The 18,119-nt window shown below is 37.4% G+C and overlaps 1 protein-coding gene across 1 annotated transcript in view; it reads right to left on the bottom strand.

Moving 5' to 3' along the window:
- The window catches only part of ADAMTS3 (ADAM metallopeptidase with thrombospondin type 1 motif 3), a 274,684-nt gene that overhangs the window by 144,144 nt on the left and 112,421 nt on the right, over window positions 1-18,119 (bottom strand). The window contains exon 4 of the mRNA XM_043572504.1: window positions 13,669-13,825. Coding sequence (XP_043428439.1) covers window positions 13,669-13,825 — 157 coding nt within the window. The remainder of the gene's footprint in view (window positions 1-13,668; window positions 13,826-18,119) is intronic.

Raw genomic sequence — 18,119 nt, 5'->3', positions numbered from 1 at the left:
AAAAGCAATTGATCACATGCAGCTCTTTAAATTAAATTGATTAAAATTAAAATTAAAAATTCAGTTCTTCAGTACACTGGTCACACCTCAATGGCTACATTTGGCTCGTGGCTACCATACAAATAGTACTGATGGAGAACATTTTCACCATCTCAGAAAATCCTATTGATTCATGTAATTATTTATTTACTGTTTGATGCAGTGCATGTGCACGTGTAAGTAGGGGAAGGGGCAGAGAGAGAGGGAGAGAGAGAGTCTCAAGCAGATTCCACATTCAGCGTGGAGCTCAACATGGGGCTTAATATTGTTAACTGTGAGAGCATAACCAGAGCTGAAATCAAGAGTCCGACACTCAACCAACTGAGCCACCCAGGAGCCCCTAAGAAAATTTTAGTGAAGAGAAATTTCCTAGAAGCTGAAAGTAGAAACACAAGAAAGAGCATGCATGATACCAAAGGGAGAAAAACAAAGTGATGCTTTGGCAAAAATATAACAAACCACGTGTTCAAAGAAAAACAGCTCTTGTAAGATTTTGAAACTACTACAAAAGCAAAAAAAAAAAAAATTAAAAAATGGGGCGCCTGGGTGGCACAGTCGGTTAAGCGTCCAACTTCAGCCAGGTCACGATCTCATGGTCCGTGAGTTCGAGCCCCGCATCAGGCTCTGGGCTGATGGCTCGGAGCCTGGAGCCTGTTTCCGATTTTGTGTCTCCCTCTCTCTCTGCCCCTCCCCCATTCATGCTCTGTCTCTCTCTGTCCCAAAAATAAATAAACGTTGAAAAAAAAATTTTTTAAATAAATTACTACAAAAGCAAAATGTAGTCAAAATATAGGAATAAGAGGTAACTTTTATCATGTGCTCAGTATGTCTCAAGAACTAAAACTAATTGCTTCATATCAATATCAGTTTAATCCAAAGAAACAATCCTTTAAAGTAACTGCTATTATTTTCACTGTCTCATAGATGAAAAAACCAAGGCACTGATAGGTTAAGTAACTTGATATAGGTCACAAAGCTTCTTTTTTTTTTTTTTAATTTTTTTTTCAACGTTTTTTATTTATTTTTGGGACAGAGAGAGACAGAGCATGAACGGGGGAGGGGCAGAGAGAGAGGGAGACACAGAATCGGAAACAGGCTCCAGGCTCCGAGCCATCAGCCCAGAGCCTGACGCGGGGCTCGAACTCATGGACCGCGAGATCGTGACCTGGCTGAAGTCGGACGCTTAACCGACTGTGCCACCCAGGCGCCCCCAAAGCTTCTTAACAGTAAGACTTTGAGCTAAAACTACACTGAAGAAAAAAGAATGTTTACCACCCAATAACAACATAGACATTAAATCAACCTCGTTGAATTATTTATTATATAAAAAAATCCGTGAGGTATTCACTTTCGAATGTCCCCTGTCTGTAAAAAGAGCTTTCATACTATTCTTCCTTTCTGATCTTGTATTCTAATAAACTTCTTCCTGCTGCTAAAAAAACAAACAAACAAACAAACAAAAAAACAAAAAAAAAACCTGATGTAATAAGATTTATACAAGTGCCTTCAAGCACTCTAGCTTTCACTGACATCACTAAAGTCACAAAACATGTTTTCTAAATCAGTCATTATAATGCTAATTATATAATGGCTTGATTTAATTGTATGTTTCTTTACTAATCTTTATTGAAGTATACTATACTCTTGGATGGGAAAGCACATATTGAATACCAAATAAACCAAAATAATGTATCTTGTGTCAATAACATACTAGGTTTTTGTCTGAAACTCGCCATTAATAATTTCTTATTATTTCTTCATACTTTTTGAAAGCATAAACCATGGACCTCTATTCCATCTCTCATAAATGTTTTAGTTTTCTTATGAACTAGCTGTAAAATGTGAGCTCTTTTTCCTTGTCTGTGAGAAAACAGTAAAGATTTTTAAAGAGATACATGTTGATAGTCTTATGTCAAAAAAAAAAAAAAAGTCACCACTGAGGTTTCTGATTTCTTTAGTGTTCTAAAGATCCAGTTTGAAGATCTAATTTTAAAACTGGCGCAAGAGATCAGATTCAAATGTTTGAATCTGTTTTTACAGGATATCCTTGGCTAACTTTACTCTAAAAAAATTTAACACACTTGGACTGCCTTCCTTTGGCTATGAAATACCTTTCACAGGAATGGGCATTAAGGTAGAGTTAGAGTATATGTGGAAAGGGGGTTGAACAGAGAATGTGTGTGATTCTATTCTAATGCAACACGTTCTTATATTATGTTTTCTGAAACAAACACTTGTACTCTGCCCCTACACCTAGAAAAAAAAATAATAATAAGGGTATTCCCAAGGGACTAAACACTGTGCACTTCTGGTTTCTTATTCCCGTTTGTTTTCCTGCTGTATATCATATTCAAGTTGTTCTTTAAGCAGTAGTCACTGGATCTGAGTACCTGAGGTAAGAAACTGCCTTCATGACTGGCCTTATTAATTTTTCCTTTGTTATTGCCAAGAACTGAAGAAGACTAAAACAGATGACCTCTCTCTTTCAACTGAAGGAGGATTGGACACAGTACTTCTGTCACTTTTAACATCACTCTCCTATCTCTGGACCAAAAGATTTTTCAAAAATCTATAAAAAGTAAGTATATGGACTCATGATGACTATACTATAATGCTTTGCTTTGCACTAAAAAGGCAGTAATTTAACCATATTATAAATAAAACAACAGGTTTCTATATTCACAAAAAGGACAGATTTGATTTCTTCTTTTAATCACAAAAAAATTCTGTGGAATTTGGGGTGAAATTCTATATTTGCAGATAGATATTAATTAGAAAAAGGAAATAATAGTCAAGTAGTGTTAAGACTACAAATTTAGGGGCGCCTGGGTGGCGCAGTCGGTTAGGCGACCGACTTCAGCCAGGTCACGATCTCACGGTCCCTGAGTTCGAGCCCCGCGTCGGGCTCTGGGCTGACAGCTCAGAGCCTGGAGCCTGTTTCCGATTCTGTGTCTCCCTCTCTCTCTGCCCCTCCCCCGTTCATGCTCTGTCTCTCTCTGTCCCAAAAATAAATAAAAAAAAAAAAACATTGAAAAAAAAAGACTCCAAATTTAGAAGTATAGACACTAACTGAAGATTCTAGGGTTCTCCTACTGACTCACGATGCCAAAGCCATATTTGTGATACGTTGTAGACTACAAATCATGTGGTAAAGTGTGTTTGAGTTATGAAGATCAAATTGTTTTTGTTTTTGTTTTTGTTTTCTGACATTAATTCCATCTGTAACCCTGTTTTTCACTATCTGGCATTTGACACCTTATCGTTCTCCATCCACACTTACATGTATAAAATAAGGGGAAAATATTCTAACAAGAGCCCTTCCAACTACCCCTTAATATATATACGGTTTCTGCAACTACGATACGGAAGTACAACAACGAGGACCACAGAAATATGAGAACTCGTGTAATGGGGAGGACATTTGGGAAATGTTTATTCTTCTCTGTGTTTGTGCACAGATGACTCACTAATCATCCCCAAGAGTGGCGAGAAGGCCTTGAGTGAGGGAAAGTAAAGAGAGAAGAAGGAGGCCATCAGAAAGTCTGACAGATGAGTCAAGAATATAAAGAAACTCCATATTTAGCTTCTGGAGTTGAAGTAAGATTTTTCCAAAGAAAAGAGACTGGTAAGCAAGGCTGTATGGAGGGAAAGGAAGTTCTAATTCTCTTAGTTCTCATATAACAAATCAACGCCAGGCCTGGAGGCCAGAAAACAGCAGTTTTTTATTTGCATGTTTGGTTTTTATTTGTGTTTTCCTCCTATGAGAGGAAAGGCCTGGCCATCATAAGTCTTAGTCATGAGACTGGAATAGTGAGGAAAAAGCATTTAATCAGAGGAAGGAAAAAGGCAAGTCTGGCCCTTTTGATCTTGCAGTACTTCTGGGACGAGGGAGACAAAGGAGAATGAGGAGACAGTGGTTCTGACTTTTGCCCAGTTCCCTTTAAGGCCACATTTCAGAAGAGAAAGGACATGGTATGAAAACATACCGATCTATGGGGATCTCCAAGCACCCAAGCCTTGTTTCCTGCTTTGTCTTGGGGGCTCTGGAAGAAGAACACCTCAAGGGCTGCTAGCATATCAGTCTGGTTGCAGTCAAGGAAGCCATGACTCCCCTTGGTTCCTGTGCTACAGGAACAGCAAGATCAGAGTTTGGTGGGAGGCTGTAGAAAGGGCTGCTGAACCAAGCACAAGAGAAGCTGCCGAGGACCACGTGTGCTGCGTAAGTAAGGGTCCTTGCCAAACTCAGGGTGGTCTGCTGTACCCGTGAGGGCAGCCTCTAGTCAAATGGAAGAAAGACCTGCACTGAAAGCCAGCAGGGTAGGCAGCAGCCAGGCAGACAAGGAATATCAGCCCGGTGGGGCCTATGCAGCCAGCCAAAGAAACTCACAGAACAGCTAACATAGAAAACTCCTGCACAGGATCAAACTGTGATGCATTCCACAGTGTAGGAGAGAGAGCTGGGCTGGTCCCCCTGTTTCTTCTTGGTTTTCTCCATGAATTTTTGCACAGAATTAATATGTGCTACAATTTAAATACTCTATCAATGAAAGGAAGGTCAATTTTCATAATTCCTAGTATTTAGAGTAAATTCTTGGCTTCCCATTTACTTAATTCCTATTCAGAATACAAAACTTGAACTTGATTCTAATTATGTGAGTTGCTTTATCATCATTGCCATAAAGTCACAAAAAGAAGAAGCAGAGAAGGGATGCTCTTAAGTTCGCTGTGAGGTGAGATCTGAGTTGCAACACAAAGTGGGACATATAACTGGGAAAGATGAAAAATCCATAAAAGCTGGGGCTTTCTTTGAGAATAAAAGTCTGAGTGATTATTGTAATAATTATTTTCACCAACATCCATGCTTCAGATCTCATATCTATGAAAATAATCTCAATGTATATCATAAAAATTTGCATGAGTCTGAGATGACAGGATGTTAGAACATTTCTTCCAGGGGCACCTGGGTGGCGCAGTCGATTAGGCGACCGACTTCAGCCAGGTCACGATCTCGCGGTCCATGAGTTCGAGCCCCACATCAGGCTCTGGGCTGATGGCTCAGAGCCTGGAGCCTGTTTCCGATTCTGTGTCTCCCTCTCTCTCTGCCCCTCCCCCGTTCGTGCTCTGTCTCTCTCTGTCCCAAAAATAAATAAACGTTGAAAAAAAAATTAAAAAAAAAAAAAGAACATTTCTTCCATAAATTTCAGAGAAAGGGTACTGGTGAATGACAAAAAGATGCCCACAGGAACTCAGGTGATCACAACCCTATAAGAACCACACAGATGCTTCTGCTGACTTTTCAAATGTTGCGTTGTCACAGATGAGAGGACCATGAAGAAGACCAAAAAAAAAAAAAAATATATATATATATATATATATATATATATATCCTGATGAGCTTAATTATACCTCCTTTAAACATAAATAGGGTGGTGCCTACACCATACCTAGCAGTGATTTCCCTAGGACTTCCCACTGGACTCAAAAGCCAAGCCCAGGATCACAGAATGAGGAAGGGCAATGTTGATATGCATCAAATTCCCATACCATCTCCATCTAAATGTGTCATCCAAAATTGGGAATTAAGAAATTAAAAGTCCGCCCTGTACCCTAATTTCTTATTTACTAGAAGGCTGTCCAGTGGCATTTTGTTAGTATGAGGACGATGGTACAGGACATAAGGAAACTCCACTTTTCCCACTCACTCATCTCCCCAAAAGGGGCTTAGACATTGCTTTTATCCCTTTAGCATATGGAGTAGAATCTGATAAAACATGAAAACATGACAACAAAACCTGCCAAAGTGCTGAGACAGAGAAGTGAAGTTAAAATGCAGAGTGTTGACACCACACAGACCTTATTCTTAACACCTAACACACAGCAATCTGTAAAGTACACTCAAGAGAAACAAACTCTTCCACAGGCATTGGCTAAATGACACTCACCATTAAAGACGGTCCTTTGAACAAGAATATACACAAAAGCTTAGGATACTTGGGTTACTCATCAGAGCTCTAAAATAATGAACAAGTATCTCAGCCCAAAAGCAAGGAACAAGTTAATGGGGCATTTAAGTGGTTATAATAATTGTGAAAGATATACAAACAAACAAAACCAATTTGAACTAATGCGTCATTCAAACTTGTCAAAGATTTTTTTTTTTTTCCAGAGAGTAAGGTACTGGAAAGTAATAAAGGAATATGCTACATATAATTACTTATCTCCAGTAAACTTTATAGTCTCACTTAGGGAAATGGCTCAAATCATTCCAAACTAAATCTTTCCATCTTATCCAAATCCCAAGTTCAAGAACTTCCATTAAGAATTTTTCAGCGTAGATATTTTTTTTTGCTATTCTTTTTTTTTTTTAATATATGAAATTTATTGTCAAATTGGTTTCCATACAACACCCAGGGCTCATCCCAAAAGATGCCCTCTTCAATACCCATCACCCACCCCCCTCCCTCCGCCCTCAGTTTGTTCTCAGTTTTTAAGTCTCTTATTCAGCATAGATATTTAGACCAGCTGCATCACAGCTGAAAATCAGAATAAACTTTCTGGTACCTAGAAAGAACAAAACCAAGCACTCAGCTCCCCTTGCAGAATTGTGCATTAAAGGAGCATTTAATTTGGCCTGACTGTAGCCCTCACATTTGAATCCACAGTCCCCATAATCTCATCTCAAATGATTTTCACATAGGAAATATTGTTGCTGTCCTACACTTATTTGACCCCATAGTTCCATTTTTTTCAACATATATCACTAACTTCCACTTCAACTCCCTGAAAGATACCCTGCAGAGGGAAGGATAAAGACAGCCCATAAAGAAAGAGGATTGAGAATAACACACCCGAGTCCTCCACAGGGATGTGAGGAACCCACATGCACACAAAAATTATTTACAAAACACCAAAGTGAACAGCACTGATCCTCATAAATAAAATTTATATGTAAAGTTAACAACTGATGATCCAGTAGGAAAAAGAAAACCATGAGCGACATGAACAAAAGCTGCCTTATGGCAAATTATCTTCTTTAAAAATAATAATCGCATTAGAGACAGAAATAATAAAACGAAAGATTACTAAACCTCCAGAAATATTTGAATTCCTTGCACAAAAGCTTCCCACTTACTCACATGAAAGTTTGTAAGTTGTGCAGGGAAAGAAATAAGTACAGGCTTTAAAATGTGTTTAAGCAGGCACACTTGGCTTGTGCAGAGTCAAAATGTACTTGATATTTTACTAAAAATAGAGTCTATTCCTCCTAAGTAAAAGCAGTTCATGCGATTAAAACCAAACACTGAAAATATATTTTGATATTAGGATATATTTTACATTCAGAAAGAACAAATACATTTTAAACACTAACAAAGTTTTTTCTTGGCAATAATTGCTCTTTCATGAGTCAATAATTGATATAATTATTCTGAGTAGGCAAGCATCTAATTTAAGAATCAAGGTCCAACTCATATTATCTGCATTATCTTTGTATTCTAATATAAATTAACTGCTTTCAATTTTGTTTCAGTTGCCCAGATGTAGCTAAATTCTTCCATTTCTCTTTCTCCCTTAATGTCACATCAATAACTAAGTAAAATCCAGCAGCTCTGAATTTTTGATACAGTTTTATCTTTCCATGCTTAACTCCATTAGAAAAAAACATACGGAGTTATATTTGTAACACTTTAAACCTGGTCTAGGTAAACAAACTCCTTTCATGGTACCTATTCGTGAAGAGATAGAATACCCGCTGTAAGAGATTTTAATATAAGGAAATGAAGTAGTATCCTTTATCTTTCACATCTGAAAGGTCTTTAACTATCACTCTGCTTCCAGGATTATTTCAAGTAATAATTGAACCTTTAACTGCCTTCTTTTTGCCAATAATTATTGTAAACACATGGATTGTGAAATATGCAAAACCAACCTAAAAAGGAATTACATAAAGATGATTAGTATTTCCATATGAATCCACTGGTAGCAGCTTTGACAAATTACCGACCCTAGATTATATTATAAACTAAACTATGCAGCCGGGTAAAAATGAGTAAAGTTTATCATTTAATATATACCTGAAAGAATGGTTGCTATTTGACAGATCTTAATGATTTAGTAATATTATGTTCCATGTTTCATTTAATACAAAAACATGCTAAAAATTAATTTCTCTCACTTTATTTATTTATTTATTTATTTATTTAGGTTGCCTGCAAAGCCCACCACTGTTTCTCTTTGATCGGGGCACAGGTCATGAGAACTTCCAAATACAATAGGTTACAGCACCTACTGACTTTTCTATAGATTCAAGGAAGGACTCTGCCTAGGAAGTTCCTAGAGTCACCAAAATAAGAAATAGTCTTCCCATTATTCAAGTTCTTGCTTCATAGTTTCATTCCCTGGCAACCAGGAGCAACTCCCAAATCATTTCTGACTTGTACATGTTTCCCACCTGGGACAAAGACACTCCTTCACAGCACCATGACAACCACACCAGCGACACAAGCGCTTGGGTTCGTGCAGGAAAATGAAAATCCTGAAAGGAAGCTAGGAGATAAAGGCTTACTATTCCTTGTTTCCCACTGGTAGGAAGTAATTACAGAAATTACTTTAACACAAAGCTTCTGGTGAGTGAATAGTTTGTAATTTGATGGGAGAAGCCTAAGGGCCTAGGGATTAAATTTAAGAAAATATGAAAAGCTGAATGATGTCATACAAGTAGAGGCCCCCTGCCCCCCGCCCCCCCCCCCCGAAATAGACTGCCTAAAGCAAACTTCTTATTGACAACAATGTAGACATTCTTAAGAGATGATCAGGGGTATGTTTTGTTTTTCATCTGAGTTTAAACCCAAATGATTGATTTAACAGTGGAGGTGAACTTTATGACCCGTTATTGGTTGATTAACCACGACACTCCCACGTGAAATTTCAAAACCAGCAAAATATAAAATAATTTTGTCCAAACTAAATGTCCAAAAATGGATGTGATTTCCATCCTCCCAAAGCAGAAATCAAAAAAAGAAGTAAATTCAACTCTTCCCCCAATGATGAAGTAGACAAGTTTTTTGTCATAAACATGCACAGTTTATGTTTGTTGTTTAATGCAAAGGATGGAACTTCTTTGCCAGAAACTGGCAGTACTATGTGTTATAAACACCTGCCAATTCTGCACTGGAAGAGATCATTTATATTGCCAAATGTAAAACTGTTTTACGTCTTAAAACAGTAATTCTAAAGCAGAGTACTGCATCTGTGATTTTACAAGTTCAATGTATTTTCAAACAGTTCTTCACATTTTTTCAGATTTCAAAAACAATACAATTTCCTTATTAAGAGTTGAGGAAAATGGGGTGCCTGGATGGCTCAGTTGGTTAAGCGTCTGACTTCAGCTCGGGTCATGATCTCATGGTCCGTGAGTTTGAGCCCCATGTCAGGCTCTGTGCTGACAGCTCAGAGCCTGGAGCCTGCTTTGGATTCTGTGTCTCCCTCTCTCTCTGCACCTCCCCTGCTCATGCTCTGTCTCTCTCTGTCTCAAAAATAAATGAAAACATTAAAAAAAATTTAAAAAAAAAGAGTTGAGGAAAGAAAATCTGTGTGATATATGGAAATGGTTGAGATAATATATTATCTCAACAGGTTCAAAGCTGTGACTTTTATTGGAAACCTAGATAAATATTCTAAGAGGATAAAGAATAAAAATAGATGTTTATTTTTAGTCAAGTGGAATAGCTTAGGGTTCTTGAGTATGCAGAAGCATGTTTTTTGCTTTGTTTTTAGCTTTGTTTTTGTGTTTTAAGGATGAAATATCCTCCTTTCCTATAGTGCTGGTAGCAAACATCTTTCATGGGCTTCTAATCCTGTGCAAGGTGCACCTTCTGATTCTCATTGATATGAAATTGCTAAAGAGAGAGTGGAAGGCAAGCAGAGACTTTCCAAGCATCCACAAGCCAATTCTTGCCCCCTGACTCCAAGCTAACCTCTACCCATCCCTACCTCAACATGTATATAAGGGCATTCATTCACTGACTCTGAGACATTATGAAAATATACTGTGCATTTTTTATTCACTCACTATTCCAATGGATCTTCAGACTCAATATATCCAAACATATACACTTGTCACTCTCCATCAAGCCTATTTCTGTTCCTCATTTTAAATATCTGAATTCTGAAAAGAGAATCCTCTAGTCTTTCAGATTAGGATTCTGAGTCATCCTTCTTCACTCTCTCTCCATCCCTGATATATTCTGCATCATATAAATCTGTCAGTTTCACTTCAGTCTCAATCCAACTTGGCTCCTTCTCTCCATCTCACTATTATCACCTAGTTCAGGTTATAACTGGTTTTAATATAGAATACTCGCACCAAATTAGAGAACTCAAATAAATGACAGCTCTGAGTTGCCAAGCTGACAAAGCAAGATGTATGGCCAGGCAATTATGGGGATAACCCACAAAACACAGCAAAATATTCATTTACAGGGGCCCTAACGCTGAAACTCTGTTGGGTCAGAAGTGCCTTGTTTATGATAAAAATTCCTCCTGATGACCTGTTGTCAGAGAAACTTAAGATCATGCCCCTCAAATGCATTTCTAAGTACATCTTATGTATTTTAATCCCCTTCTTATAACTCATTGAAGAAAGACTCATGTGTCTCCTAAAATAACCACCTGAATTGATCCAGACAAAGCATTATTTTATATGATACTATAGTTTTCATTTATAAATCAATATGCTTTTTAAACCCAGAATCTGTTAAATTTTACATTTTAGAATGATGGAATAAGGTATAAGAATATATTCTTAATTCCACTTGGAAAGTATGTAGTCCATGAAAAAACTTGGCTCTCAGTCCTTGACCATGAAGTTAAAAGAAGACTTTTAAAGTTATAGTATAGTACTTAAAGCTCTAAATCTGAATCTCTTTTTACCTTAGGAAGACATTTCCATTTCTAAAATACATGGTTACAATTTAAAATCCTCAAAAGGAAGTAAATTGACATCATCAGCAACTCAGTTCAATCAGAACTTCATAAATAAAATAAAAGTTAAGTTCATACTAAGGCTTATCATGAAACATTCTATGTTCTATTTTGGGTCAAGTTTTAAGGTAATTGAGAATTAACAAAGGAACTCCTCTTCCTTTGACCCATGATTGCTGAAAACCTTACCAAAATGTATTTTGTGGCCTATTTGGCTACAAAGTAATCTTCTATTCAAAACTGAAAAACAAAAAATAAGGTTTTTAGTGTCTGCATTCTTAAAAACAACTCATTATAAAATCTGAGTAAGTTGATGCTGACGCTACTAGAATTGATATTTTAAATGATTTTCTAAACTAAAATTCCCCATATTGCCTAAATCTAATCTAATTCTTTGAAACTTACATGCCCTGACTACTAAATTATTTTTCCTAATCTAGTATCTAGAAATACAATAGGTATTAAACATCATATTTCTCATAACTGTCTTATTTCAATAAAAAAAAAATCTTCTCTCCTTCTCTGTAAATATTATACTACTGAAAAGTACCAGGATGGATACCTTTAGGCACTGAAATGGAGCATCTATTTCTTGGTGAAACCACAGGTATGACAGAAAGAGCAACTGGGAGGAAAGTCATAGTGACTTACCTGGCTTCCAGCCCTCTAATACAATTCTAGAACATGTAGGCCATGCTTTTTTAAAAGATATTTAACCATTGCCTCACAAAAGATATTAGATATTAACAATTAAACTCTAGAAAAAGTACTGTATTCTCCTACCTACCCTTTGACACAACCAGTCTTCTGATTTAGAATGACATTTTTCAAACATGAAAAATAGAAATAAGAACTAATAGTAATGTATTCACAACATGAAGGCAAGCAATGCCTGTTTAACTTTTAATTAAAACTCCTAACACATACATCTTTGCCCAAAATAATTCATATTAATAGTTAATACCAATAACAACAGCCACAGCTACCATTGATTAACCATCCATTATTGTTGAGGGCTACATTCAACAATTTTCATATACTATTTCTAATATTACTATAATTGTGCAACATATTTTAATTCTTCATTCACAGATAAACTGAGGCTCAGAAAGGTTAAATATTAATCTAAGATAACAGAAGAACTTGAAATTTTAGAGGTACTATTAACATCTGTCTAAATGCAGTGCGGTCTCTTCTGATTACATCACAGTGACCTTCTAGGATAGGTATACATTTCATAGTATTGCGTCTATTAATTCAGTGCTGTTGCTTCAAATCAGATATTTCTCAATAATTCTTCAGGTCTTGTTAATTTAAAAAAAAACTTTTAAGTTTATTTATTTATTTTGAGAGAGAGAAAGCAAGCACAAGCTGGGGAAGGGCAAAGAGAGACATTAGGAGAGACAGAATCCCAAGAACGGAGCCCAAGACAGGGCTCAGGACTCACTAATCGTGAGATCATAATCTGAGCTGAAATCAAGAGTCAGACACCTAACCAACTGAACCACCCTGGTGCCTCAATTTTTACGTTTATTTTAAACTCTACTATCCCACTAGTATGACATTTTAACAGAAACTGGTGGTATCTGAAAATCAAACTAGGTAATGAGTCTCAAAAGGCAAGATATCATTAATCTAGAATCTAGATTATTAAATTAAGATTATTTATATCCCTGACATTTCCCTAGGGGAAATTTCTATTATCTCTAATTCAGATAGTTGGCCCGGCAAAAATAAATATAGCCTTTCTGAAATTTGGTTAAAAAAAACATAGATTCTCAAATTTCCTTTCTCTTCCAGAAAGGGAACTTGTATACTCAACTTATAAAAACATGTCTTTAATAACAAATTACCTTCAGATTTCATAAAAGCAAACAAACTAGAAAAGCTTCCCATGCCATAATTTCATTGACTTTAGTGGTCCAGCCTATTATGAAACAAAAGTTGACAGAACCTTCAACTCATTCTCCCTTCCATATTGTAAAAATATGATTTTGCAAAATAGACCTTAAGGTCAAATTCTTATTTTCTTTTTTCTTACTTTCTTTTTTGTTTGTTTGTTTAAATTATTTTTAATGTTTATTTATTTTTGAGAGAGAGACAGAGACAGAGCACAAGAGGGGGAGGGGCAGAGACAGAGGGACATGCAGAATCTGAAGCAGGCTCTAGGCTGAGCTGTCAGCACAGAGCCCGACGCAGGGCTCGAACTCATGGACCACAAGATCATGACCTGAGCCAAAGTCAGAAGCTCAACCGACTGAGCCACCCAGGCGCCCCAGCATTCTTATTTGCAAATGTGTCTATGACATATCTATTATTCTCTGTCATGTCAATATATTTCATTTTAAAAGTTTGAAAATAGTATTAATAACAATTGAGATACTTCTAGAAGGCAAAAATATTTCCAAGTTTTCACAGAAGCTACAGAAAAAATCATTTTAATGTGAAACTATAAAAGAAGTCATAAATAACTGGTTAGGGACACAATACTGCACTAGAATAAAATAATACCTATAACATATATTCTCTTGCTACCTTCACATTATGCAAGAGCACATGACAGTCACATTCCCTTAATGGATTGGGAGAGTTGTTTTCATCATACCTTAAAATTACAGATAATTATTAAACCTCGTCAAAGATGCCTACCTCCGTAGTAGCAGTCATGCGACATGTTTACAGGAGCCCGTTCTACTGCTGATCTCTTGTAGACAACATGAATCCTTCCTTTTTCTTCTTCCATCTGCTTACCTCTTTCCAAAGGCTCAATGAAATACTCATCATTATCACTTTTTATCATTCCAGCCTAGAGAAAGCATAAAATGTGTTAATTTTGAAAAGTATCTGCCACCTTTAGCTCACAAGTACTTTTTTAAATGGCAAGAATATAATTTGTGAAAATGAATGCTTTTTCTTTCTACTTTTGGCTAAAAATTTAAAATGGTTAAGTAATTCATAGAAGGCAGAAATTCATAGATGACAAGAATAAAATAATTCACATAAGGTATAATAAGAAATTTAGAGTAAGAAAAGAAAATTACACAACATACAAATTTCATCAGACTGCAGAAGAAGTGCATACCTATATTCTACAGGTATTTTATCTCTAAAAGAAATCTTACAGGGGAAATAAACTCAAGAAATGTCTCTTAATATCCCATAATAATCTGCTGTGCGTACATGCTTAGCATTTTTTGTAACTCGTTTACATTTTCCTTCTAAACCATTATGGTATGAGAAGAATGAGTTCCATAGTGCACTCAGTAAATAAATGTATTTCTCACTTTAAATAGCCTCTTTAAGATTCAGTAAAAACCTTGCATTTCCAATATTTATTAATTAGAAGAACTAACTCCTATTTGTCCTATCTTAATCTAACTTGATGATTTTACTCATGTTTTTTCCTCCTCAAGTTTCATCCTTCCACACTAAAAAGGTTATCCTTGTATTCATTGCCTTCTACCTCTCTAATATTTAGTCTTTTTCTGACTGTTTCACCTTTTACTTAGAAAATACCAGGACTATATTCAGTACTCTAGCTGAATAGAAATGATGGTTTTGTCTGAAACTGGTTCATTAGGTGTCAAGTTCATATTATAGTCAAATAGTTACCGCTTACATTTCTACTTTAAAGGTCATACGTTAATAGGTAGTATTAATTTAAATTTCAGTACACTTATTTGAAAACCAAGTTGAAGAAATAATGTGTCGGTGTGGGAATTATAATTATTTTGTAAATATACATTGGATCTAGAAGTAAGTCATATTTTTCATCTGAGGCTCGCAGCTTATTCTATATTTTCAAATATCGGATCATTGGCTCTCATAGAACATAGGCGGGGCCTTACGGATTCTCATCCCCTCTAGCTGTTGATCTAATGGCTCCATCACTCTCTGTTGAGCAACACAGAAATGAAAGGTAGATACATGCTACAAATAGCATTTGTTTTCAGCAAACGTGCCTCTGACTGTAGCTTTTCTATTGCATTCAATTCTGTTCCCCAGTTTCCATTCTGACTTCTTCTACCTGGTTCACTCTGTCCCCTCCTTCCCCTGTGTAAGCCTCACAGGGAACTATTAGAAGCTAAGGAATCCCCACATACACATCAACAACCACCTCCTGGTATGCACAAACAGCCCTTGAACCTATGTGACCACGTCTCACAAGAAAACATCACCACACTTCCTTCACCATGCTTAGTCTTTAGCTTCTTGAACAAACTTCTAGCCTTCATTAAAAAAGAACACTGAGCTAATGGGCCTTCAATAGTAATGCTGGTCTTCCAAACACAACTCCCATATTTGGAGTTGCTTTCTCATCTGGTCAATTACTCTTCCCCGACTCCTGTACTGTGAAATACAGGGTTTTTCACAAGAGGCCTGATTAGATCTTTACCTACTGTCGAATATTATTTCCAATATTTTCTCATGATTTTCAATTGTCATTTTAATCTATTTAGCATTGGTGTCCTATTCTTGTATCTCTTTTTACCAGTAATTTCAACATCGCTGTTTTTGCCCTTAGCAGGCATGTATGGTTTAGTAATGTTCACAAAACACATCCCGACTAAGCACAAACACAGTAAATATATAACGCATCAACCAGCAGTACCACGTCCTGGGCTTAAATGTCCGGTCTCAATGCTAATGCCACCCTTTGGTGGTAGGCAGCATTAACCGGCTTTATCTTGAAAACACTGGTCTTTTGATATCTATTTAAGTTTACAAATTGAGGTTTATCAGCATGAGGCTTCAGTATTCATCCTTGTTCTAGTCTTTTCTTTGCCCCAAATCCATCTAGTCACCATGTTCTATAAAGTTTCTGAGTTTCTTATCCCATCCTTCTATTTCTACCACCACTTTCTTAGTTACAGACCTCATCATTGCTCATTTGGATTACGGAAACTGCCTCCTATCTTGAGACTTTCCATAAATCATAATGATTCTCCCAGATGAGTGCCTGACTGTGGATGGAAACAGTGGTCACTGAAGCAACTCTGCGCAATGGGCAATAGCTGGTGGGGACACTTGAAAGTGATGGGGAGGCAGTGAGGATTAGCTCACATGCCTTTAAAAAACATTTCTACATACCTTCTACTGCAAACATTCAAATCGCAGGCCCCGTGATATTACTTTCCCCCACTAAGCCAGATCCCATTTCCTGGCTCTCTTTTTGCAGTTGGCTGTGAACCATGTTACTGTATCCTACCCAGGAAAGTCAGTGGTAGTGGTGAATACCAAGAACAGGGCTGGCGCATAAAAACCTCCCATGCGGGCTTCCTTATGCTGTTTCCCTTCTCACTGGGCAAATACAGGTAACACAAAAAATTTGATACAGCTAAACTTCTCCCTTAGAAGGCAATGAAAATTTAAGCCAGGCTGAGGTGACATCAATGACAAGGCAATGCTGGGTCACACAACTCCATGGACAAAAATTCGGAGAGCCTACCCTTTCATTCATTAACTTAAGCAAAGTTTAATGAAAAAAGAAGCTTATCTAAAGCACTATACTAGACACCATAGTAAATAAAAACTTCTCAAAGACATGGTCTGTTCGCTCCCTAGTTTAGGGCAAGCTAGTCAAATGAATAAAATATATGCCTAAAGGTATTCAGTGAGGTAGGTTATGGTAAGTCCAAAAAATAAGTAATATCACACTTGAAAGTCAAATCAAGTGAGGTGTTTTTTTCCCCCCACAAGCTGACTATACACAGCAAATTGTCAGTAGGAGCTGCTAATTCTATACCCAAAATCATCTACAATCTATTTCAAGTGAAATCTCTCTATTCCCCATGGGGACTTCACTTAGGCCATTGCTATTGTTCACACTGTCTCACATTCTCATAGAGCACCACAGCCACAATTTCTCTTTCACACTATCCTATTATTTTAGACAAACCAGAATGTGGTAGCAAATGGACAGAATGTGTAATGGCTCAACACATGAGGTGCTTCACTCTTGCTCACACAAAAGCTCGGGGCAGTTCTAGGTCAGCTGCGAGGGGACTCTGTTGCATATAGCCTTGCAGGTGTCCAGGCTGACAGTGGTTCTAGCATTTCCACGTGGGCTCCCAAGTTTGCCCAGTCAGAAGGGAAACACCTTAAAAGAGCCCACATGGGAGGTTTTTATGAACTAGCCCTAGTCGAGGGGCTATTCACCACTATTTACCACGTAGCTATTCACCACTACTACTTACTTCTAAGTATAGGATAGAGTCACATGGCCTAAAGCCCACTGCAAAGAGAACCCAGGAATGGAATCTGGTTGTGTGCCCAGGGAGAAAAACAAATGGATTTTAATGAACAGATGGCAATCTCAACTTCAAATAAGATCATGTCATGCATTTGCTTAAAACACTTCAATTGCTTCCCATTGCACTTAAAACCACACTCCTTATCATGGCCTTCAAGGCCTGCATCATCTGGTCCTGCCATCAACCCCACGTGGCGCCATTCTCACCAGACTTACTATGCTCCAGCCTTCGTGGCCTTTGTTCAGTTTCATTTCTCCTGCAATATTCCCAAGCTCTTCACAGCCTCAGACCTTTGAAATGGTTTTGGTTCTACTTAGAAGGCTCCTCTTCCACCACATCATACTTCCCTTAGCTGGCTATTTTTCATTCTCCAGTCTCAGCTTAAATGTTACACTTTCTGACTTCCTTACCCCTTCCTACATTAGGTACCCCCCATCCAAATCAGGGCCCATCTTAGCCCAGCGTTCTGACCCGGAGAGGTGTGTTCTTTTCTCTCATGACCCCTTAACACAAATTCCAGGTCGTTTTACCTAAATGTTAAATTTATTATCCTCTGTCTCCCCACAGCACTCTCAGCTCCTGAGGCAGACTCTCTTCTTTCATCTTGGTCTCCATAAGCACCAGCACGACTGCTAGTACAAAGCATATTTTCAACACACTTTTTAATGAAAGACTCTAGGAACGAATGGTATAGGCAAAAGGTTAACAACTTTCCAGACTTGTAGTGGTCTTCGAGAGGTGCGAGGACTGCCATGCCAGTGGTTTGAGAGAAGGCACTAGAAGTGAGACAGTTCAGGCTTGAGCAAGGTTCTGAAGTGCAAGGGCCCCACACAGGCCTGAAGACAG

The sequence above is a fragment of the Prionailurus bengalensis genome, chromosome B1, assembly GCF_016509475.1.
Source record: "Prionailurus bengalensis isolate Pbe53 chromosome B1, Fcat_Pben_1.1_paternal_pri, whole genome shotgun sequence".
Classification (NCBI taxonomy): Eukaryota; Metazoa; Chordata; class Mammalia; order Carnivora; family Felidae; genus Prionailurus; species Prionailurus bengalensis.
Note: the sequence above shows the minus strand (reverse complement) of the source record. Positions and strands in the feature narration are given on the sequence as shown.